Raw genomic sequence first — 24,565 nt, forward strand, 5'->3', positions numbered from 1 at the left:
CTCTGAGAAACACAAATCTAAAAACGGATCGTCACCAGCTAACACTACCTTCAATAAAAAGCCAGTTAGATATATAACTCACACCGATAATACAATACAACTTGAACTCCAAAAGAATTAAAAAGTTACCACCTATAAAAGCATGAATGTGAATGCAACCTCTCATATAGCCTTCTGTATTATATTGGCCAAGCAGCATAATTGAGTAGCTCTTTGAGTAACTTGCAAAAAGCCCATTTAACAATTTTAGAAGTTGAGATTCATATTTAGAACTTTGTAACATGGATTGTGCCTCTTCATTAAACTTTCTTTCCTTGAAGATTTCAAAACATTAGCATTAGCATTAGTTGAAGCATATGATGCAAGAAAGCAAACTTATAAAGCACCAGTCAAAAAAAAAATAATAAATAAATAAACCTTCCCATTTCACACATCCGGTCATTCCAAGCATTTCTCTCGTTCAGCCTTAAATTTATTTAAGCTGTCAACTTCTGCAATAACAGATGGAAGTCTGTTCCACCAATCTACAAAGGGTACTAGGAAAGTTTTGCAATACAGCTTTCGTTTATTTAATTTTTTCAAAGTAATTTCCTCTACATTCAATACACCTCTCCATCCTCCGAAACCAATCTTTAAACCAGTTCTGCCAAGTTTCACTAGGGAGTAAAGCACACTCGTTGTCCCAAGCCCGTAGAAGGTCCTCATCACTGGAAAACTGCCTCCCTTTTAGCTTCATTTTCACATGCGGGAACAGTGCAAAGTCGCAGGGAGCAAGGTCCTGGCCTGTAGGGAGGGTGCTCGAGAAGTTTCAGTCCTGTCGTGGTCAAATATTCGGTGCAGGCTTTGGCGCGGTGAGCTGGAGCATTATCGTGATGGAGGTACCAGGTGTCCATTCTTGACTTTGGCCGCAGGTTCTTCATAGATCCAGTGACTTTAGGCAGGCATTGTTCAGTATACCACTTAGCTGTGACTGTCTTCTGCATGTCCAAAACGACACGTTCCACAATTCCACTCGATTTGAAAAATACAGCTATCATTTCTTCTTTACAGATCGGGATTTTCTGACAATTACGGGTGTGTCGTCTCATCAAAGACCCAAACTTTGTTTGAGCCTTGGTCGGCAAATCGTAATACTACAGCCAAGTCTCGTCACCTGTCACGATGTTGTTCACATACCGAGATTGTCCCCTATCAAAACTTTTTTAACCATCTCCCGCCACCAAGTCACACGTCGTGTCATCTGCTCTTCAGTCAGTTGATGCGGCACCCAGAGAGAACAAAGTTTCTTCACGTGCAAATGATCTTGCAGAATCGAACGAATTGCTGGTGCATTTAGGCCCAAAGTATCCTCTATCTGTTGGTAGGTCACTCGCCTGTTTTCTGTCAAGCATTTTCCTCACAGCAGTAACGTTTTCCTCCGTAACTGAAGTTCGTGGCCTTCCCGGCCTCTCAGAATCCTCCAGAGTGAAATTTCCCCTTTGGAATTCTCTATACCACCTGAATATCGTTGTACGATGTGGACAATCATCATCTAGTGCAAGAGTCATTTCTTCTAAGCACTGGTCTATGGTTAAACCATGCACGAAATTATACCGCAAAACTGTCCTTATCTCATTTCGTGACCACGATGCCATCGCAAGCTTTACACTCTCACTACTAATGAATACTGAAGCCCATCGACTTGGCGCGGCAGCTACTATGCACGTATGAACATGTCTCAACATGCAGCAACAAGCAGCTTTCTGTGATTCATTGTTGCGATCATATTGCAAAACTTTCCTAGTACCCTTTGTAATTATGGCTAAGGGGTTGTTACTTTGCATTTGTCAACATTAACTACCCACTGGCTAAAGAAACTTCCACACATCTATTTACAACTGTCTTGCCTCAGTTTGAATCTATGCCCCCTCAGGTTCTTAATCTCAGCAAGTGGAAGTATCCCATCAGCATTGAGCCTGCTTAAACTATTGAGGACCTTGTACACCTCAATCAGATCACCTTGCAGACGCCTACTCTCCAGATGCTGCAATTTCCAGAATTTAAGCCTCTCTTGGTAAGAGAATCCCATTGTTCCTCTCGCCAATCTTGTTGCCCTTCTCTGTACTCGTTCTAGCAACTCTACATTCTTCCTAAAATGAGGCCTCCAGACCTGTACACAGTACTCAAAGTGTGGCCTGACCATTGCCTCATACAAAGGTATAATCACCTCCTTGTCTCTGCTAGCAAAATTCCTATGTATCATTGAGACAACTCCATGACCTGCTCTGGCAACCTGACTGCACTGCTGAGAGAACTTTATATCCAACAGCACAATTACCCCCCAGGTCTTTTTCATTCTCCAACTCCCTGAGTGTTGTACCACACAGTACGTTTCTCTTGGGTTACTGCTACCCATAAGCAGTACTTTGCATTTGTCAATATTAAACTTCAGTTGCCACTTCTCGACCCATCTGCCTAACTTTCTAGATCCTGTGCAGTAGCATACTGTCTTTACTGTCATTAGCAACCCTGCCACCTTTGTATCATCTGCAGACTTGGACATTAAATCTGATATACCTTCGTCGATGTCATTACTAAATAAACAAAATGACAATGGGCCCAGCACCCGAACCCCGGGGGGGACTCCACTATACATTAGTACATGTAGTGCAGTGTGCATTTGTTACCACTCTCTGCCTTCTCCAACTCAATCACCCTTTTACCCTTTTATCCATTGCAGCAACTTGCCCCTAATTCCATACTGCTCCAATTTCTATGGCAGTCTTCCATGTGCAACAGTATCAAAAGCTTTTCTGAAATCCAAGTATTTGATATCAAAGTTATTTTTTGCATCCAGTTCCTTTGTGACCACCATCAAGTATCCAAATTGGTCAGACAAGACTTGCCCTTAACAAACCCATGCTATGTCTGAACTATTACTGCAGTCTAGGTTGATCCTGTGTCATATCATTCACCAGTGACTCCATTATTTCTCCCCGGAACAGAAGTTAAACTAACAGGTCTATAACTATTTGTGGTCACCCTTTGATCCCCCCCCCTTTGTGAATTGGGGATACTTTTGCACATCTCTAACCCATGGGGACCTCCCCTGAATCTAATGATGTTCTCATAATTATGGCTAAGGGGTTGTTACTAAAACTGTAATATTCATTCCTCCCATCAATTTGTGTCAATGTGTCTACTTCTATATTGTAAATTATGCCATTTAGTTAAAGTACAAAAAAAGGTGTTTCGCATCAATTTACTGATCTGAGGGCTCAATTTGCAGTTTTACAGATATGAATATAGTTTGGTTGTTAATATTGCTTTTAAAGTGTTCTTTCTGGTACACTGCAAACCTCTGATTATTGAAATGAACTTTTGTATGTTTAAAGAAGTGGATGGTATCCATACTCTTTCCCAGACAACACACATATGTAGACACAAATTTAAATTCAGTTTGATAACTGTAGGAAAGAATATGAAAAAGGTAAGTTTTTGCTGATTTTATGGAAGTTTGCTTCCTTGTATCATTTACCACTACTAATACTGCGCCTCCGTAGCCAGGTGAGAAGGAGCAGTATGCGTAGCACACGCTTCTTGATTAGACCGGGGTTCGAGCCCATCACCACCAAATACGGAGGATGCAGAAAGGTCAGGGAATGACCACCGCATATCCCGGAGCAATATGGCCTTAGTTGCTAATGCTCCTAAAAACCAAATAACAACAACAAATACTAATACTAAGTGTTTTTCAGGATCTGAGTTTACCTTGTTGCAATGCTTATCAAAATACACCATTTGAATCATTGGTATGGTCATTTGGTTTTATTGATCTCAAAACTGGCTTAGTGTTGAGCCACTGTTGGCTTAGGATAAAAAAAAAAAAAAAAAACAGCAACAGGAAAACATCACATTCAACAATAAACAAGCAAACAGTTTAAAAGTATTTCTGTATAGGCAATTAGGTCAGAATTTTTTACATATTGAAAAATAAACTATTAAAGTAAATTTATCTTCTGCCTCATTGTATAATGACAGTAATGAAGGTATGTTGCTGCAACAAGGTCTAGTAAAATTTTGCAGATAGGCTAAATGGCAATTGAAGTTTGCAATTGAAGTACTGCATATGGGCATACAGTTAGTAAGGATTTTGGACTAAAGATGAATATGGCTAAAACAAAAGTAATGATGAACAAGTATGCCACAGAAAGGGAAATAATGATTGAAGGAAGTAATTGAAAAGGTGGAGTCATATACTTATCATGGACAAGTTATTAGCTGTAATAATGATAAATGGCTGGAAGTCAAGAGAAGAATAAATTTTGGATGGACAGCATTCAGGAAATATAGTCACATACTGAAGAGCAATATCCCAGTTTGTCTGAAACGTAAAATAATGAACCAGTGTATACTCCCACCATGACTTATGGAAGTGAAACTTGGGCACTGACCAAAAGAATGGAAGAGAAGCTGAGAAGTACACAGCGAAGAATGGAATGAATTATATTGGGAATCGGACTGTAGATAAAAAGAGAAACACATGGATTAGGCAGCAAACTCAAGTAAAGAACATTCTTAACAAAACTAAAAAACTAAAATGGTCTTGGGCAGGACACATAGCTCAAAGACATGATGACAGATGGACTAAGAAAATAACAGAATGGTATCCAAGAGGAGCTAGAAGAAAACCTGGAAGACAAAGGCGGAGATGGATAGATGAAATTCATGATTTTGTGGGTAATAAATGGATGGCCAGTGCTCAAAACAGAAGGAACTGGAAAGTTGCTGGAGAGGCTTTCATCCTGCAGTGGATTGAAAATGGCTGATGATGATGATGATATGGGTAGATAGGGAAAGCTGTAATCCCAGAGTACTGTACTAACTTTGTGGTACTACTGTCAGGGTAGTGGAAAATGAAAAAGAACTGGGGGTAATTGTGGAAACAGGCTACCATGACAGCCCATTAGGTTTTGTCAATGATATATATAGGAATTTTGCTAGGTGGTGATTATCCCATTGTATAACGCCACACCTAGAGTACTGCATACAAGTCTGGAATCCTAATTAGCATTAATCAGTCAAAAAAAAAAAAAACAACCTTATTTCACCCGTCCACTCGCTCCAAATTTTTGTCTAGTTCGGTCTTGAATCTATATAACCTATCACCTTCTACAACAAAGGATGGAAGTCTGTTCCGAACAACTACTCGCTGGCTAAAGGAAAACTTTTGCACATCTGTCCTACATCTGTCTTTCCTCAATTTAAATTTATGCCCTCTCTGGTGATTATTCTGAGCAAGAGGAAGAATCCCATCAGCATTGAGAATGCTCAAACCATTCAAGGCTTTATACAACTCAGTTAGATCACCTCACAGGTACCTAGTCTAAATACACTGTAATTTGCAAAACTGAAGCCTTTCTTCATAAGAGCAACCATTTGTTCCATTCACTAATCTTCTTGCCCTTCTCTGTATTCATTCCAACAGCTCTACACCCTTCTTAAAATGAGGCCTCCAGACCTGTACTCAAGGTGTGGCATGTCCATTGCCTTATGCAAGGGGTTAATCACCTCCTTATCCCTGGTAGAAAAATTCCTGTATATCATTTACAAGACAACATGAGCTACTCTTGCAGACCATCTGAACTGCTCATAAAAGTTCATATCGGCCTGCACAATTACCCCCAGGTCAGTGTAGTACCACACAGTTGAAACATTACTCTGGGGTTACTGCTTCACATATGGCACCTCCATAGCCAGATTGGCAGGAGCAGCAGTGCGTAGCACATGCTTCTTGATTAGACCGGGGTTCGAGCCCGTGCCCACCAAATACAGAGGAAGCGGACAGGTCAGGGAATGACCACCGCATATCCCCGGCACAATATGGCCTTAGTTTCTAATGCTCCTAAAATCCAAATAACAAACAAACAAGCTTCCCATATACAGTACTTTACATTTGTCAATGTTAAACTTCAGTTGCCACCTCTCGGCCCATCTGCTCAACTTTTCTAGATTCTGTTGTAGCAGCAGCAGCAGTGTACTGTCATTATTGTCATTAAAAACCCTGCTGACCTTCAAACTTGTACTGCAAACTTGGACATTAAGCCTGATATACCATCACCAATATCATTAATGAATAAAGAAAACAACAATGGACCTGGGAGACTCCACTAATAACATTAGTCCACGAAGAGCAGTGTCCATTGATTACCACACTCTATATTCTCCCACTCAAACATCCCTTTATCCATAGCAGCAATTTGCCTCCAATGCCACACTGCTCCATTTATGCAGCAGTCTTCCATGTGCAACGGTATCAAAAGCCTTTCTAAGATCCAAATATATGATATCAAAATTATTCTTTGCATCCATTTCCTTTGTAACTTCCTCATGGTCAGACAAGACTTCCACTTAACAAACCCATGCTGTGTCCGAAACATAACCGAATTTTTGTCTAGATGATCCTGCAATGCTTCTTTAATCAGTGCCTCTATTAATTTCCCTTGAACAGAAGTTAAACTAACAGGTAATTACTTGTGTCTCCCTTTGATTCTCCTTTGTTGATTGGGGTCATATTTGCACTCTGCAATCCGTGGGTACCTCCCCTGAGTCCAAGGAAGCTCTTATAATTATGGCTAAGGGTTTGATTACTTCCTTTGCTGCCTCCTTTAATATAACTGGATAGATTCCATCCACCCCAGGTGCCTTATGTTTATCTTCAACAATTTCTCCTCCCCTTTACTGTCATTTCAAGTTATTACTGCCAGAGTTTAATACACTTCTGGCATTCCCCTCCTTGAATAACTCCTCATGTGTGAATGTAGATGCAAAATATTCGTTTAGTTTGTTAGCTATCTGAGCAGGATCACCAACAGTTGAACCATTAATATCAAGTGGACCAATCTGATTCATCCCCAGCCTTCTAGAGTTTAAATAAGTAAAGATCTCTTTGCTGTTTTTCTTTTCATCTTTTGCCAAAGATTTTTCGTAATCTGCCTTTGCCTGCCTAACGTTCTTTATGACTTGGTTAAAGACCAGCTTATATCTATCATAGGCTTCTGTGTCACCTGTTAATTTATATGTATCTCATGCATTTTTCTTCTCTGCCACATCTAATTAGTTCCTCTGACTTCCATTTAGGCCTAAAATCCAAATAACAAACATAACACTCTTGAACAATATTTCAGCAAATGTATGAAAAGCCTAGTAGTTTCCAAAATTAATTCTTTGAATGCTTCCCATTTTGAATTTGCTCTTGGTAACATTATCAGTTGGGCTCACTGTATAGAATTTAAATACTGTCTCAGACCACCGTAGTCACCTTTATGAAAGCAAAAACCCTTCCCTTTACCCTTGATGGTAGTTACCTCTTTGAGTAAATCCTACTTAAACACGCTTTGATCACTGCCACCTAGTGTTTCTTTATCTGCAGATTCTTAATGCATGAAGAATCACTGATAATCAGTTCAAGAGTATTACTCCCTCTAGTTGCCTCCCGAACATGCTGCTGTAGAAAACAATCATCCAATAAATCCACAAAAGAGTTGCTAGTGTGTGTGACCAACCCACAAATTCCAGTCAATATCTGGGAAATTAAAATCCTCCAATATAAGACAGTGATTTACTTGCCAACTCTATTTCTCTGCACAATAACTCATTATAATATATTCGTCAGATTCATTAGGCTTATAACACACACCTAGTCTTATTTTTCCATTCCCAGTGCTTATGTCACACCAAACAGACTCAATGTTGCATTGTCCACCAACATCAATTGGATGCACTTCCTTAGATTTTATGTGTTTCTTAACTAACAACATAACCCCTCCTCCCTTTCTGTCCTGTCTATCCTTTCTGTACACATTGTACTCCCCAAATTCAAATTCTGCATTGCTTATGTCTATGTGACACCACGTCTCTTATATCCCAACAATAACTGCCTTTGATGTCTTGACTAGCACTTCAAACTCGTGAAATTTATTAACTATACTCCTAGCATTGATGTACATGCAAGTATACATGCATCTGTTTCTTCTCTTAGTTATCCTAACACAGCCCATGTATTTACTTGTTCCACTATGACTTCCTGCAGTCCTGGAAATCCCCATTGCCTTGCTTTCCAGGCTGCTGCTGATTTCAATAGAAGCAGTACAAGAATCACTTTCACCTCTGCCACGGCTACTGTTAATCTATTAGTCCATGTATTCACCCAAGCTTGCAGTTTTCCGACCCACCTAACTGATTCTATTGCATCAGCAAATATTCTTGCACCCTTTCTATTTAAGTATATCCCATCCCTGTAGAAGCAGTTTCTCATGTGAACAAAGGATTTTACAAAGGATATAACAGGAGGATTTTACAAAAGGAAGGATTTTACAAAGCTCCTGGAACAGCTACTGAAAAGGGCACTGAGATTGGTGAGGGGAACAAAGGGTTGAACTTACCAAGAAAGGGTTCAGTTCTGCAAATTGCACTGTCTGGATACTAGGCACATGTGAGGTGATCTGATTGAGGTGTTTAAGGTTTTCAGTAGCTTGAGCAAACTCAGTGTTGATATGCTCAGACTGTGCACACGAGAGGGCATAAATTCAAATTGAGGATGGATGGATGTTTGCAGAATGGATGTGCGGAAGTTTGCCTTCAGCCAACGGGTGGTTGATTGCTGAAACAAGCTTCTGTCCATTGTTAGAGAATTGGACAGTTTGAATAAATTCAAGAAAGAACTAGACAAACTATTGGAGGAGACAGATAGAAGAAATGGGATTTTTTTTTTTTTTTTTTTTTTGTCTGATGCTGTATAAGCTTGCTTTCTTGCATCATTTGCCACCATTAATACTAATACTAATTATGCAACAGTTTGAGCCAAGTTAACATCACAAAAAACCCCTTAAAAAAAAAAACAGATTATTAATTTGAATGCTTTCATATGATGCACATAAGTTGGCAATTGAATTGAAAATTGAACCTGAATTTGGGTTAACAAGAATTCCCTGCTGGAAAAGATTGTTTGATAATGAACACTAAGATGAAGTTAGAATGAGAGAGAGAGAGAGAGGAGAATTTTAAGATCCGCCTTTTCACAATTTTTAGAAGCATAGTCTAATCAGTGAAAAAAAAAGTTTGTGAGTTGATCTAAAAGCATAATGATCATTTCCAATATGGCTTTAAAACTTCTGCATACAAATAGTTGATCAAATATTGCTAGTATTAGTGGCCAGCAAGTTTTTTGAAAATGGAGTTAATCAAAACTTTCTTCTGTTCCACAATGACTTAAGGTCTTTTAATATATTGGAAACTTATCAATTGAACATGCTGTCACCAAGGATTCATTTACAGTACTGCGCCTTGAGTACTGCATACAGGTCTGGAGGCCTCATTTTAGGAAGGATGTAGATTTGCTTGAGCATGTACAGAGAAGGGCAACAAGATTGGTGAGGGGAATGAAGGGATCCTCTTACCAAGAGAGGCTTAAGTTCTGCAAATTGAAGTGGCTGGAGACTAGGCACCTGTTCGGTAATCTGATTGAGGTGTATAAGGCCTTGAATGGGTTGAGCACACTGAATTCTGATGGGATCCTTCCACTTGTTCAGATTATGAACCTAAGGGGGCATAAATTCAAATTAAGAAAAGACATATGTAGAATAGATGTGTGGAAATTTGCCTTTAGTCAGCGGGTGGTTAATTGCTGGAACAAACTTCCATCTGTCATTGTGGAAGTTGATAGGTTAAATAAATCTGAGGAACTGGACAGGCATTTGAAGGGGATGGTGTGATTTTTTTTTTTGCTGATGTTGCATAAGCTCATACACTTGCTTTCTTGCATCACATGCCACTACTACTACTAGGTGCCATTATATTATGTTAAATTCTTGCTCTATATTCTTGTTGTGTATATTGCTTGTGTCATGTCTTCCTTCTTTACTTATCTTAAGTAAATTACCCATGCATTACATGTATCATACCACATTAAGTAGAGATTTATATAATCTCTACTTAATGTAAAGTACTTTTTTGCCATGGCAAAAAAGTGTAGAGAAGGATAGTTACATAGTTCACTTGCATGTGTATGTGTGTATTTTTAAATATTTAATTTCATTTGTAATTGTTTTTTGTCTACCTTAATTTGATTTTAGGTACTTGGAATTGGAGAAGATAAAGTTCTTCAGCTAACTGAACAAGAAAGAAGTAGAATTTTAGCTGAAAGAATTGCTGCAGTAGTACAAGCTTCATCACAACATATGTTACCCCTTGATCAGTTACATAACATTTATTCAAAAATGTATGGTCATGCTTTGAAAGTTGAAGATTTTGGGGCATCAGATTTAACAGAATTGCTTAAAAATTTAAAAAGTTCTCTGAAGGTAACATAATATCAAAGACAAAATTTGTGTTTTTTTAATTATCTTAAGAAAAAAATGACTCCTGCAGAGATAATAATCAAAATTTATATCTAAATCTATATTAGTAATCTAAATAAGCTAAATTTTTAATATTATAGAATTACTATTTTAGTATATTAATCATCACAGAAAAACCCAATAATAAAATCCAAACTCATAAAAACAGAAAATTTTATCAGTTACAACTTCTTTATCAAACTTGTTTATCCAAAACACTTTTGAACTCTGTATGTAGTATTTTTGAGCAAACTTAAATTATCTCCCACTAACCAACAAAGAAGATGGTTAAACATTATACACCACAACCTTGGCATTCGCAGCTCTACCAGTTCACAGATTTCATCATTCCAAAAATAATCAGATTGTATATTAGGTGCACAACAGCACCTAAATTGCAACTGTTCAAGCATAATGCTTGAAGTTACAATTTATATGAAATTTTGAATTGTACTAAATATAATAGAAGGCTTTAACATAAAATTAAATTGTGTTAAACATAATAGAAATAAGAAGCAGAATTTAAAACAAAAACTTAACTATTAAACTTAACTATATTTAATTATTTATAAAAATATATAAAAAATGTATTGAAGCTTGCCTCAAAAATATGTAATGCCTATCTAAATCACCTTGAAGGTATTATTTTCAAGCAAAAAGTGTCAAGTTCAGACACTGAATTGTTGTGATCTTTTATCAATTAAATTAGCCATCAAGGGAGAAAACATGATTTCTGCCCTATATACTAGAATTTAAAAAAAAAAAAAAGAAACAATAGTAATAATACTTTTGTTAACAAATATAGTGGTGTTATAAGCAAATATGCAGACCCTAATTCACGTGAAATAACGAAGAATACTTGCATACTGATTTCAAACATGCTGCAGTATGGTTGCCATCAGTATGTATGTTGATTCTCTCATTGAATGAGTATTTCTTTTGATATTTTGCTAAATTTGTTTCGCCTTATTGTTTTGTAATTGCAGACTCAGAGAATGGTGAATGGTTTAAGATTATAATAACAAGAAGTATAACATAACATGATGGAACATATGGTACTTAAAAAAAAAAAAACCAGTGAAAATAGAATAAAGCTAGTGTTAAAGTAGTTGCTTGAAAAGTGCTATTGTGTTGTTCGTCAAGGAAAAAAAAGGTAAACTGCAGCTATTATCAACCCACTGCAGGATGGAAGCCTCCTCAATAATTCATGTTGAGGGAAAATGGACTACAATCTGCCATGCTGGTCCAATGCAGGTTGGCAGATCAATCGTATTTAGCAGTGAGGGGCTTGAACCCCGTTCTACTCAAAGAGTGTGTGTGTGCTGCTGCACTCCCACTCCTGATCACTGGGCTACGGAGGCCTTGCATACTTGCGGACAGTTTGTCAGGTACCATAACCCAATTTAGAGCCCCTCAATGTGGGCACCTATACGTGGTGAGAGGACCTCCCAGTGAAGCTGCTGGTCCTCCAGATTAGCATCACTAGGATCCAATGCCCATGGCCTAGCTTCTAGACTATTATCCTAGTTATCATAAGGGAACACCCCATAAAAAGCCATTGGCTTATGTGTTCTCCCTCCCTTTTTTGCTGTTATCCCCCAAAAAAGTGTAACATAAAATAGGGATAAATAAATTATTATTATTATCCTAGGAAACCGGCATGTTTGCCATGCACTGCAACTCATGGAAACTTGTAAAGGGGATCCTAGTGGTTGGGGGGGGGGCAGCTTCAACACATCACTTTGGCCCCTGCTTTAACAAGACAAGTGGTCTTGGATGGTTCGGCCAAGATCAATTGGCTAGTGGGTTTGCCTGCAAGGGTCAACCGTGTCATTGCCATGCCCCTGCTCTCATGGTCCAGGAGACAGGATTCAAGCTGTAGAGGTGCAGGTATAGGTTCTAGATATAGTCCTAGTGTCCCGTTCCTGGGCACATTTATAGCTTGCTGCATAATGGGCATCTCATTTGGGCCCTGTGGTGGGTGGAGGGCCCAGGCACTTAAGCAAACAAACCACAAATCCTGATACTGTAAACTTTTCTTCTGGGGTCCCAACACAGTCTCGAACAGAATATGATTAATACAGCAAAACTGCCAAGAATGTAAGAAAAAGCAGGGTCTACACCATGCTTCCTGGTAATCCATTCAACATCTGAAAAACCCATTGGAAAGATGTTGCCCTTTATTCAGAAGAGACTGGGAAGGGTTGGCAGGGTCCCCAAAATCAGTCAAACAGCTACACTTCAGTGATATTTTTATAGAAATGAAACCCATCCAGAACAGAACAGTTTTTCGAGCTGTCTCTATTGGGGGGGGGAAGAATTCCAATTACAGTTAACCTTCATAAGACGCTAAATTCATCTTATGGCATGATCTTTGAGTGGGATCTTATGAAAGTATCAGAGGAAGAATTCTGTTCTGAACTTAAGCCACAAGGAGTGATAGCTTTAAAGAGAATATTTGTACATAGGGATGGGAATTTAGTTCCTGCTAGAACCCTGATAACTTTTGACATTCCACTTTTAATTTTCCAATATCTCCTGATGAGATTATACTTACACTGCACGCAGTAAGGCCATATGTGTCAAATCCCTTACAATGCTTCGTGTCAAAAATATGAACACTTTCAAATGGCCTGTCATTCCCTTGCATGTGGTAAAAAGGACCACTAAATCATGTGACTTCAGCTACAAAACCTGTTTGCGTCAACTGCCAAGAAGAACACTCTGCATACTCAAGAGCATGCCAGCAGTGGAAGGAGGAAAAAGAGGTACAGAGATTCAAGGTAGAACTGAACATATCCTATCAGGAGTCAAGGAAAGCACTGAAGCCAATAAATAGCAATAAAGCTACATGTGCTGAGAAGTTAGCAGTGAAACATTCTGTTATGACCCAAACTGATATGAGTGTTCCACCAAGGGAGTCTTTCACTCCATTTGCGTGCTATTTATTGAGCTCTCAAAAATCCATCCAAAAAACAGTCATCTGCCACTCCAACATCAATACTTCCTAGTGCTCCTCTGCTACTGAAACCAATTGGAAAGAAAAACCAAAATCACAGGAAGAGCCATCCACAAAACAAATTGATGTGAAGGCCACTGAGTTACCAGATGACACAATCCTTCTTGAACTCTTTGCAGAAGAGGAAGATATGGACACAAGTCAGCATCCTTTCCTTCCAAAGAAAGATAAATCCAGGACTGAGAAAACAAACCCCTCAGACCTATGGAAACCATCAGATAGACCTGGAAAACCTAAATAATGATCACATTCAAATTCTTATGATGGAATTGCTGTGGTTTCTGTCAAACAGTGATGACATCAAGGCAGGAGTAAGCTCCTGCTTTGATGAGTTGGCTCCTGTGTAAGCAGAAGCCAACATGCTTTTGCCTACAGGAGATGTATCTAAAGGCAGATGAAGACCCTTGCTTGCAAAACTGCTCAATCATTTACAATGATAGAACTGGGGGATGGACCTGCCCATGGAAGCATTACCATTCTTGTGGGTAACCATACCCCGTTCCAAGCCACACCACTTACCACCAACTTAGATGCGGTAGTAAATCACCTAAAATTAGGGTTTCTGTTTGCTCCATCTATTTGCCATCTGGGAACAATATCCCCGAGGCAGACCTTGATTATCTCAATAAGTAGTTGCTGTCCTTTCTTCTACTCAAGGATTTCAATGGACATAGTACTCTGTGGGGTAGTGCTGACCTCAATGGAAGGCGTAGGACTTCTTCTTCTTCATTCAATCAGACAGCATTGCCTAAGCTCATCTGGGAAAACGTCCAGAAAATGAAGAGTAGATACAGATCACCCACTGCATTGATCCTAGACTGTAATGTATTTGCAATTGCAGACCCAACCGCAATTGGCAGGACTCTAGGGAAGATATGTCTGTCAAAACATCTTTCCCCCCCCCTGAGTTTCTTGCCCTCAAACGAAAACCTGAAAAGCAGAATTTGAAGTTATCTTCAAATAACTGGTAGGCATACAATCAGCTTTTCACAGAATGGAAATTGAAAGTGGTACTTTCTCTATTCCATACAAGTTCGGTCGGGCCAGATAACATCATAACGAGATGATCAAACATCTTCCATCTGAATCTATGGATCGGCTACTCAGTCTGTTCAACAGACTCTATCTTGAAGACCAGTTTATGGACAACTGGCCAAAGGCAATTGTGCTTGCCTTTCCCAAGCCAGGAAATGATCCAAAATTTACTGCCCAATTGTTCTAACAAGCTGCTTGTGCAAAGTCCTGGAATGGATTGTCAATGACCTTCTCATATGGTATTTAGAAGCAAATAACTTCCTTTTCAAAGTACAGTTACAGTGTGGCTTCCAAAGGAACAGGTCAACACTCGACCATTTAATAAGATTATAATTATCTATTTCCTCAAACACGAACACGTATTTCCTCAAAAGATATCTAGAATATTGGTGTTATGGGTCATCTGGCCCTTTTTATTAAAAATGTTTTATTGAACTGCTCGTTCCAAGTTCATGTGGGGTCCATTCTCTCTCTCCTGACCTTTTTGTCAAGAAGAAGGAACCCCCCAGTGGTCAAGTCTAAGTGTTATGCTTTTTGCTATCAAAATTAATTCTATTAGTGAACAACTTCCTCCAACTATAAACAGTGCCCTCTTCATTGATGGCTTTAGCATCTTTTTGCAGTCCTGTAATATTGAGGGTCATTGAAAGACATTTGCAGCACACCATTGACCACATCACCTCTTGGGCAGTGGCTAATGGTTCCAGGTTCTTCCCTCAGAAGACTGTCTGCATACATTTTTGTTGCAAACGGAACCTTTACCCTGAACCAGAACTCAAGCTTGGACAAAACATCATTCCAGTAGCACAAAGACAATATTCTTGGTCCTTATATTTGATAATAAGTTAACATTCCTTCCACATATTAACTCCAGGCAAAGTACACAGGGGGGACTGAATCTCCTATGTACTCTCTCAGTCAAATAAGTGGGGAGAAGACCCCTGCACATTACTATACTTTTATCATGCACTGGGTCCAATCTAAATTAGACTATCAGTCCTAAGTGTACACACATGCCAGAAACAACAAACCTACAATAACTAGACCCAATTTCAAGTCATCATTGCTACTGGAGAATTTCAAATATCATCTTTTCAAAGTTTTATACACTGAAGCAAACCTCCTCTCTTCATTGTGATGAATGCAAGTGTCACAAAAGTATACCTTTAAAATGAAATCCCTGCCAGACCACCCTACATGGACATCCGTTTTTCAGCCACAATGAGAAAATTCTATATAACACTCGTCAGACTGCTACAACCATCCCTTTGGTATTTGTGTCTGAGGGCTGCTCAGGTAGCTTAATATCACAGTAGACAATCTGAAGTTGAGATCAGAGGTTATGATCTGGCAGGTACTGCAGACAGATCATCACACTCTCAGAAAAGTCATAGCCCATTAGTTGCCTATGGCTACAGATTACTACAGACATATAATATGCTCCAAATTATTCTCCCAGTGGCAACAGTATGGTCAGGTCATGAACAAACTCTATCAGATAAAGATTGCAGACTAGATTGCCAGTGTAATCCAACACTGGCAATCTAGTCTGCATACGAACCATAGAGGGGAAGTTGTTCTTGCTTGCCTCCACACAGTCACCCTATACACTCGTTCATGCTGAGGGCAGGTGACTCTGCTGTGTGTGGGAATTGCAAAAATGTTTTAAGCATTTGGCATATTTTAAATGAGTGTCCACATTATAGACACAAACATGTTTTACTGCTTTTAGCCACCTGATGAGCCTTATTCACTCAGTCAGATTTTATCCAACCACATGTCAGCCCTTTTTAATTATTTAAAGTCCTTAAGCATTTTTAGTCTTATTTAAAAATATATCTTTTATACTGCTGATATACCTTTATCATTATACCATTTGATATAGTGGCCTAATTTTTAGGTCACGGAAATGTTTTCTGTAATCTTTTCCACCGCCTGGTTTTGGCACATTATAGCATTAGTTGCTAATGTGCCCATAAAACCTAACCTAAACCCAATTTAGAAAATTGTAAAAAGTATTGAATTTGTTTCTGTTCTACAGCACTTGGAAAAGGTGTTGCATATGAACCATAGAGGGGAAGTTGTCCTTGCTTGTCTGAATTTTTTGTTGTTAAACCAGCACAAGGGCTGCTGTGACTATATTGTACCTTCACTGTATCCAGTCAAATATAAGATTTAATGTAATTTAGGCAAAATTTAATTTATTTTAGCTTTTATTCTGAAATAATTACATTTATAAAGAGCACCATGTTCTAAAACCTATACCGGTTCCTTGCTCACATGCTCAACTTCCCCTGGTAGTCAGGATGACCAGGCACATAAGAGAAGGAAGATTACTTCATGAGAAAGCAGTCGATCCCTGATTGGTCAAACAGATAGACACAGGATAGGTGGTGCCTCCGTGGGCAGGAGCAGCAGTGCGTAGCACACGCTTCTTGATTAGACCGGGGTTCGAGCCCGTCACCACCAAATACGGAGGATGGGGAAAGGTCAGGGAATGACCACCGCATATCCCGGAGCAATATGGCCTTAGTTGCTAATGCTCCTAAAAACCAAATAACAATAACAATGTTACTTTCAAAACCCTAAGCGAAAACAATTTTTTTTTATTAAAAATTTATATTATGTTACTAAATAGATGCAACCATTATGCATCTATGTTTTTTCCCATTCCCATAAATTTCTATTTATTGCCCTATCTTTAAGTAGAAATGTGAGCAGAGATTTTTTTTTTTTTTTAAATTTAGGGTTCAAAATCATTTTACATAATTACAAGAGAAATGATCTTGACAGGATAACATGGGTTACTGGAGCCCAATGATTCATCAATTGGAGGGTCACTCATCCTCTTATGATATCATCTCCCTACTCTTACTTGCCTGGACACTTGTGCACTAAGAGGAGTTGTGCATGTGATCAAGGGACCGGTACAGGTTCCAGAATGTGATAACCTTTATAAAGGTAATTATCAAGGTAACAGTGGTTTAAATTATAGTTACCCCCTAATAGAATAAGAATCCAAGTTTAACTAAGTTGAAATATAGTGAAGGAATTGAAGTATATTTAGTTAGTAGGTATTATTGTGCAAGGTAAGTATATCCACTATGTGCACCTGTAAGGACTATTTAAATGACTTGAGCAAGAACTAGAAGTCCAAAATTGTGGATCATGTTTGATCTTCAAGAACATAATTGTATTTGTATGTTTGTGCCATATTTATTTCCATATTGTGTGATGTGCTCTTTGTATGGAGGAACGGTAGTTAGTGAGTAGACCTGGGAAAAGAGTCAAGTCTGTATCCTCTGGACATTTGGCAGCTTGTTCAGCATATTGTTACATGAGATCTCAGAGTGTGCTGGAACCAAGTGAATGTTTACATATACAGGGTGTCTCAAAAATATTGGTATAAACGTTTAGGGGAGGTAGGTAACATCTAAAGGAATGCGAATTGCATAGGAACCCATAACCGGAAATGTCACCGTAAGTCGGTAGATGGTGCGGTAGTCGCCACACGAAGAGCATGCATCGATATACTAACTGTGAGCTGGCAGACATGCACCTAGTGTGTGGATTAGCAGAGGGCAATAGACAAGCCGCTCAACGAATTTATGGAGAACGCCTCCCATACAGACATGTACCAGACCACCGTTTGTTTGCACGTGTGCATCAAAATTTGTGCGATTATGGGTCATTGAGAGGTAACAGGAGTAGTGCGGGCAGACCACGTTCGATACAAATTCCAGCCATGGAAGAAAATGTGTTGAATGCCGTCCAGAATGATCCTACTACCAGCACGCGTGCCGTTGCCTCTGCCTTAGGAGTGTCTCATTCCAGTGTACAGTGTGTCTGGCACGACGATTCCTTACACCCCTTTCATCTCCAAAGGGTTCAGTTACTGCTCCCCCAAGATCATCCTGCACGTGTGGCTTTTGCGCAAGAAAGTGTTCAAGACTTGAATTTTCCAGCCTATGTTTTGTTCATGGATGAGGCTTATTTCACTTGGGAAGGATTATTCAATCAGCACAATGCTCATGTGTGGGCTCACGACAACCCACACGGTGTCTGCCCCCATGCGGCACAACATCGCTTCGCAATAAATGTGTGGGCAGGTATGGTCGGTGACTGCCTAGTTGGTCCATACCTGTTACCATTATGCATGAACTCCACTAAATATCGGATCTTTCTTGAACAAGTTCTACCAGGGTTACTTGACAATGTTTCAGCAAATGTGAGACGCAACATTTTGTTTCAACATGATGGGGGCACCTACCCATTATGGAAGGTGTGTTCGTGACCATTTGAACAGGCGTTTTGGGTGTCGATGAATTTACAGTGGTGGACCCATTGTCTGGCTCCCACGCTCACCTGCTTTATCGAGCCTTGATTTCTTTTTGTGGGAGGCCCTCAAATCTATCTTGCATGAATCGCCTGTGGAGACGGAAATGGATCTCGTGGCGAGACTTGTCTGTACTGCTGCTACTGTCAAAGAAACTCTAGGTGGGTTTGACCATGTCTGCCAATCCATGCTGCGTTGGTGTCACGCATGCATCGCGTCTCATGGTGGAACCTTCGAGCATCTGTTGTAACATTATGAAATGCATCCATCTCGTACTCCACTGTTAATATTATGTGAAATAAATGTTTGCCACTAATTACTGTCTTGTGTAATTTCTGCTTCTTGTGCCTCTGCTACTACTTTCCTGTGACGTTTCCGGTTATGGGTTCCTATGCGATTCACATTCCTTTAGATGTTACCTACTTCCCCTAAACGGTTGTACCAATATTTTTGAGACACCCTGTAGTTGGCTTTCTTGAATTTCATATAACTGAGATCTGATTTTCTTTAAGTTAAGATGCTTAATTAAAGGACTCAGTTTTCAGTGATTAATGATTATTAAGCTTAAAGAGTCAATAATACATATTTTGAAGGAGGAGGACAGTCTAAATTTTAAAGTTATGACTTTGTGGATGGAGGACTAGCCATAGAGGAAAATTTACTTTAAGCAGATCAGTAATTCAAGCAACATCATACACTCTTGTGAATTTGAATATTCATATTACATAAGTGAAGTCTGTGGTGGTATTCATTGCCAACAGGGACTAATTTCATAAATGTTGGAAAAGATTGATCATGAATCAGCAAAAGAATTTCTTACACAACTTCTTTCATTTGATGAATTTTGGGAGGGGTTAAAAGCCAGAATATTTAATGATGCTAATATTGGCTTGTTTAGGAAAAGGGTACCAACTGGAATATTTCCTTTAAACAGTGCATTACAGGATATGAGGGTCAAATCAACATTGATTTACACTTCTGAAATCCTCACTACATTGAAAGTTAAAAATAGCAACATTTGCTGTCTTTTAAAAAAGTCAGCATACTAGCTTGTTCACCACCTTGCCCCTCATTCAAAGTGGTTTGGATTCAAATTCTGTTAAAGACTAGTAGTTGTAGTCCTCCTAATTCTTGAAGTGAGGCTGTAATTAGTGAATCACTGGTGGAGGGTCTGTATATTTTCAAAATAATTTGTATTTTAATTCATTTCCTGAGGTCCACAAGGTCCTGAAGAAATAGGTAAAAAAATTTAAAAACTGAGTAGAACCAGCATTTATGAAAATGTGTTATTATTTCCCCTATAGAATTTAGTTCACTACACTGAAGTATCTTATTTATAATTGCAGTAGTTATTTTTTAATTGCATTTATTCCATTTCATTTTAAATTTATACCATTTTATGAAAGTTTATATCCTATTTTAAATTTCGCTGCCAGTTTGAATACATATTCAAGAAAGGTACTATGAGCATGTATGTATATATATATATGTAGCTTTGTTAACAATTCCTAAGGAAATTCCCTGAACCCACTTCTGTTTCTGTCTTGAGCATCTCTGCAAAACAAGTTTTGCATGTTGTGTTGGTTTGTGCACGTAATGTGATGTTTTGCCATAAGTTTGGTATGTGCCACATGCACTTTTTTACTTTGAACTAGTTTTTGGCGTTGTATAACACAGTTACCAATAGGTAATTTTCCTTGAAATAAGTTTTGTGACCTTCCTTCCAAGAAGTTTTGTGACCAGAATGCATAAAAGAAAAAGTATAATAATGTTTTTCAAAAAGCAACTCATTATAAACTGTATTAAATGAAAGTGGTCCAGAGATTTCAGCTTTCTATCTGGCACTAATTTTTATAAAATTTTATTGTAGCTACTAGTGGATAATTTCTTTGAAATTTTGTTGTTATTTTTTATTATTATTATTTTTTTTTTTATGAAAACCCCAAACACGAAAGGTATCAAAACCTATAGTACTTAGTACCATGCATGGGTTGAAGGAGAAGTATGGGGGGAGGGGGATGCCGGAAACTTTGCTCTAGAGACTAAACATGAGTTTCACCACTTCAAGCTTCCAATAAGCAAAGTGGTGGTATTTCACCTTTTGATGTTAGGTCAAGTACATAACAAAGAAAGAAGTAATAACATGGATTCCTGAAAATTTGTTGGGTAAAAATTTGTAAAGCAAGTAATGATAATTTCAATAATGTTTCACATTAATAAACTCTGTTATGAGTAGCACATGCACACTTTTTCTACTTTTGCACACAGTATAGGATGAATGCAAAGTTTTCTGTTTAATACAATTTTGATAGTGTATATAATTTGCCAGTACGTAATTCCCTTGAAATTTTTCATTGGATGAAATGCACATCCAAGAAAGTTTGTATAATGAAAATTTTTTGAACAACAATTTTTTATGAGTAGCACCTTTTCAAAAAAAAAAACCGGCTTTGTTTTGAATAATAGGCTTCTTTTTATACATTTATAAGATGGATTCAGAAAAATCTTCTGTTTATCTTCTGTTTCTCTAGCCATTGTAAGCTGAAATTCATCATAGATGTTGCATTCGTCACCTCTTGTTAAGTAAATTCTCTAATGAAATGCAAAGGTCTTTGCATGCAACCAAAGGTTAAAGTAATAGTGTCAGACAATAAATAAATAAATTGCACATCAAACTAGTTTTTGAATTTGCAAAATGGAAAAATGTCGAAATGCACAGAAGCTCAGAACCTCAGAACCTGAGTCCTTGTATTGACCAGTAAACCAAATAGTTTAAATACTTTCTAAGTAAAAAGGACTGTCCAAAGCAAAGCTCTGGTCACTGTGGTTTGTCACAGGCATTCAGTGACAACCAAATCAAATTAGTGGGACTGTTATAATCCTGGGTATAACCCCTATGTTCAGGGTATGAAATACTGTACCTAGTATACTAAAGGTGACCACCCCTGGAAGTGTGAATCAATATATGCAAGGGTTGAAGTGTGGTGTCCACAACACATAGTGAAATCCTGTTCCTCTTTGTTACTAGCAGCACTCAGTGATAGATGACTCATTGTCTGATGCAACATCACCATTTTACTTATTAGAGGCTCGAAGTAGAGAAACTCTCGTTTAGTCCCCTGAGCAAAGCTCCAGCAACTCCATCTCTTTCATCACGTAGTAGTACAAATGATATTTTATAAGGTTATGACTGGCATTATGGCAAGATCCATTATTCCTTACATTTTGAGGGTACTGTTTTAAAACAGTATTCACATGTCAGCTGCTAGATAGGCCACCAGACTGAACCTGTTGGTAACTAGCTCTATAGGAGGCTTCAGGATAAGCTACTGTATACACTCACTGCCTCTACTCTGCCAGCTACTCTGTGACTAGAAGGAGTTTGAGAAGTGTTTATGCAGGGGTCAGGTATCATCAAGGCCAAGAAGCTGTGTACAAGAATATAGTAGTAATAATAGAGGCATATGAGCTTATGTAGCATCAGCCAAAAAAAAAAAAAAAAAATAGTTTCACACAACCGTTCCCTCTAAAAGTTCGTCCAGTTCCCCCTTGAATTTATTTACGCTGTCAACTTCCACAACGACAGCTGGAAGTTTGTTCTAGCAATCAACTACTGGCTGGCTAAAGGCAAATTTCCGCACATCTATTCTACAACTGTCTTTTCTCAATTTGAATTTATGCCCCCTCAGGTTTGCAATCTGAGCAAGCGAAAGAATCCCTTTCGCTTGCTCAGATTGCAAAATTCAGCATGCTCAACCCATTCAAGGCCTTATACACCTCAATCAGATCACCTCACAGGTGCCTAGACTCCAGCCGCTGCAATTTTCAGAACTGAAGCCTTTCTTGGTAAGAGGACTGACCCCTTTGTTCCATTCACCAATCTTGTTGCCCTTCTCTGTATATGCTCAAGCAACTCTACATCCTTCCTAAAATGAGGCCTCCAGACCTGTACGCACTACTCAAGGCATGGCCTGACCATTGCCCTTATACAAAGGGATAATCACTTCTTTTTCCCTGCTAGAAAAATTCCTGTATATCATTGACAAGACCCCATGACCCGCTCTGGCACCCTGTCTGCATTGCTCAGAAAATTTCATATCTGACTGCACAATCACTCCCAGGTATTTTTCGTTTTCTACCACCCTAAGTGTAGTACCACACAGTTGGTATGTTCCACTGGGGTTACTTCTACCCATTTGTCAATGTTAAACTTCGATTGCCACTTCTCAGCCCATCTCCCCAAATTTTCTAGATCCTGTTGCAATAGCATACTGCCATTACTGTCATTAACAATCCTGACAACCTTTGTATCATCTGCAAATTTTGACACTAAGCCTGATAGACTAAACACTACGTTTGGATCAAATGATTGTCAAATGAATTGATTATGCTAGTGGCAGAGAAGAAAAATGCATGGGATGATTATAAATTAGCAGTGGACAGAAACCTATAATAAATACAAACTCAGTCTCTACAATCAAGCCGCTAAAGCAGATTACAAGAAGTATTTGGCTAAGATTGCAATCAAAAGTTGCAAAGAACCCTAGCTTGTATTAATCTACAGGGAAAGGAATGACCCACATTGTTCCAGTAGATGTGAGTGCTGAAAGTACTGATAATCCTGTTCAGGTGAAAAATTAAATATTTTTCATCTGCATTCATGCACAAAGAAGTGTTTAGAATGATAACACAGTGTATATGAAGTTATAAATGAGAGCTAAATGATTTTGTGATAACTGAGAAGAAAGCAGAAAAGAAATTCTTGAAAGTAAAAGTAAATATATACGTAAATAAAAGTAAAAATATATAAATAAGGTACCTGGGACTGAGAAGAGCACCTATCTAATTAAATTAAAAGAAGCACCAAAAGAGATAACAAAACCTTTGGCCATAATTATAAGAGCATCATTGGATTCTGGAGAGGTCCCTAGGTATTGGAGATATGTAAATGTTTTCTGTTCTTCCACATGGATTAAAGGATGAAGTAAACAGTAACAAAACTGGTCATCGGATCTATAGCGCATTCTTACTCGTTTTTTTTTTTTTCCCATTGCTTTATGTCACACCAAACAGACTCAACATTGCATTGTCCACCAACATCAATTGGATGCACTTCTTTAGATTTTGTGTGTTTCTAAACTAATAGTATAACCCCTCCTCCCTTCCTGTCCTGTCTATCCTTCCAGTACACTTTGTACTCCTCAAATACCAATTCTACACTGCTTATTTCTCTGTGACACCACGTCTCTGATATCCCAAAAATATCCCCCTTTGATGTTTTGACCAGCACCTCAAATTCATCAAATTTATTTACTACACTTCTAGCATTGGTGTACATGCAAGTATACATGCATCTGATCTTATTCTTAGCTACCCTGACACAGCCCATGTATTTACTTATTCCACTATGACTCCAAGCAGTCTCTGAAATTCCTGGCACCTTGTTTTCCAGCCTACTGCTCGTTCCAGTAGAAGCAGCACAACAATCACTTTCACCTCTGCCAGCAGCTACTGTTAATCTATTAGTCGGTGTATTCCCCAAGCTAGCAGTTTTCCAACCCACTTAACACTGCCTCAGTAGCATCAGCAGATATTCTTGCACCCTTTCTATTTCTTTCTATTTATTCCATCCCTGTAGAAGCAGTCTCCTGTTAACAAGCACAGACCAGGCTGAGAAAAATTCTACCCCTTGAGCCTTGCAGTCTCTCCAGGGCTGAATTGATCGACAAGGCTCTCATCATATACTCCCTCCTATCGTGTCTGATCAGAATTGCAGACTGTCAAATTCAACCCTAACGC

At 38.6% G+C, this 24,565-nt stretch overlaps 1 protein-coding gene across 5 annotated transcripts in view; it reads left to right on the forward strand.

Annotated features, from left to right (window-relative positions):
• The window catches only part of Marf1 (meiosis regulator and mRNA stability factor 1-like protein), a 1,146,796-nt gene that overhangs the window by 878,337 nt on the left and 243,894 nt on the right, over positions 1–24,565 (forward strand). For 4 of the 5 annotated variants that reach the window (XM_090377798.1, XM_090377799.1, XM_090377802.1 and 1 more), the window contains one exon: positions 10,113–10,340. The exons of the other annotated variant lie outside the window; for it this stretch is intronic. In XM_090377798.1, the coding sequence (XP_090233924.1) occupies positions 10,113–10,340 (228 nt within the window). The remainder of the gene's footprint in view (positions 1–10,112; positions 10,341–24,565) is intronic. 5 annotated transcript variants of the gene reach the window in all.

The sequence above is a fragment of the Mastigoproctus giganteus genome, chromosome 7 (assembly GCF_048544385.1).
Source record: "Mastigoproctus giganteus isolate SK-2022 chromosome 7, ASM4854438v1, whole genome shotgun sequence".
Classification (NCBI taxonomy): domain Eukaryota; kingdom Metazoa; phylum Arthropoda; class Arachnida; order Uropygi; family Thelyphonidae; genus Mastigoproctus; species Mastigoproctus giganteus.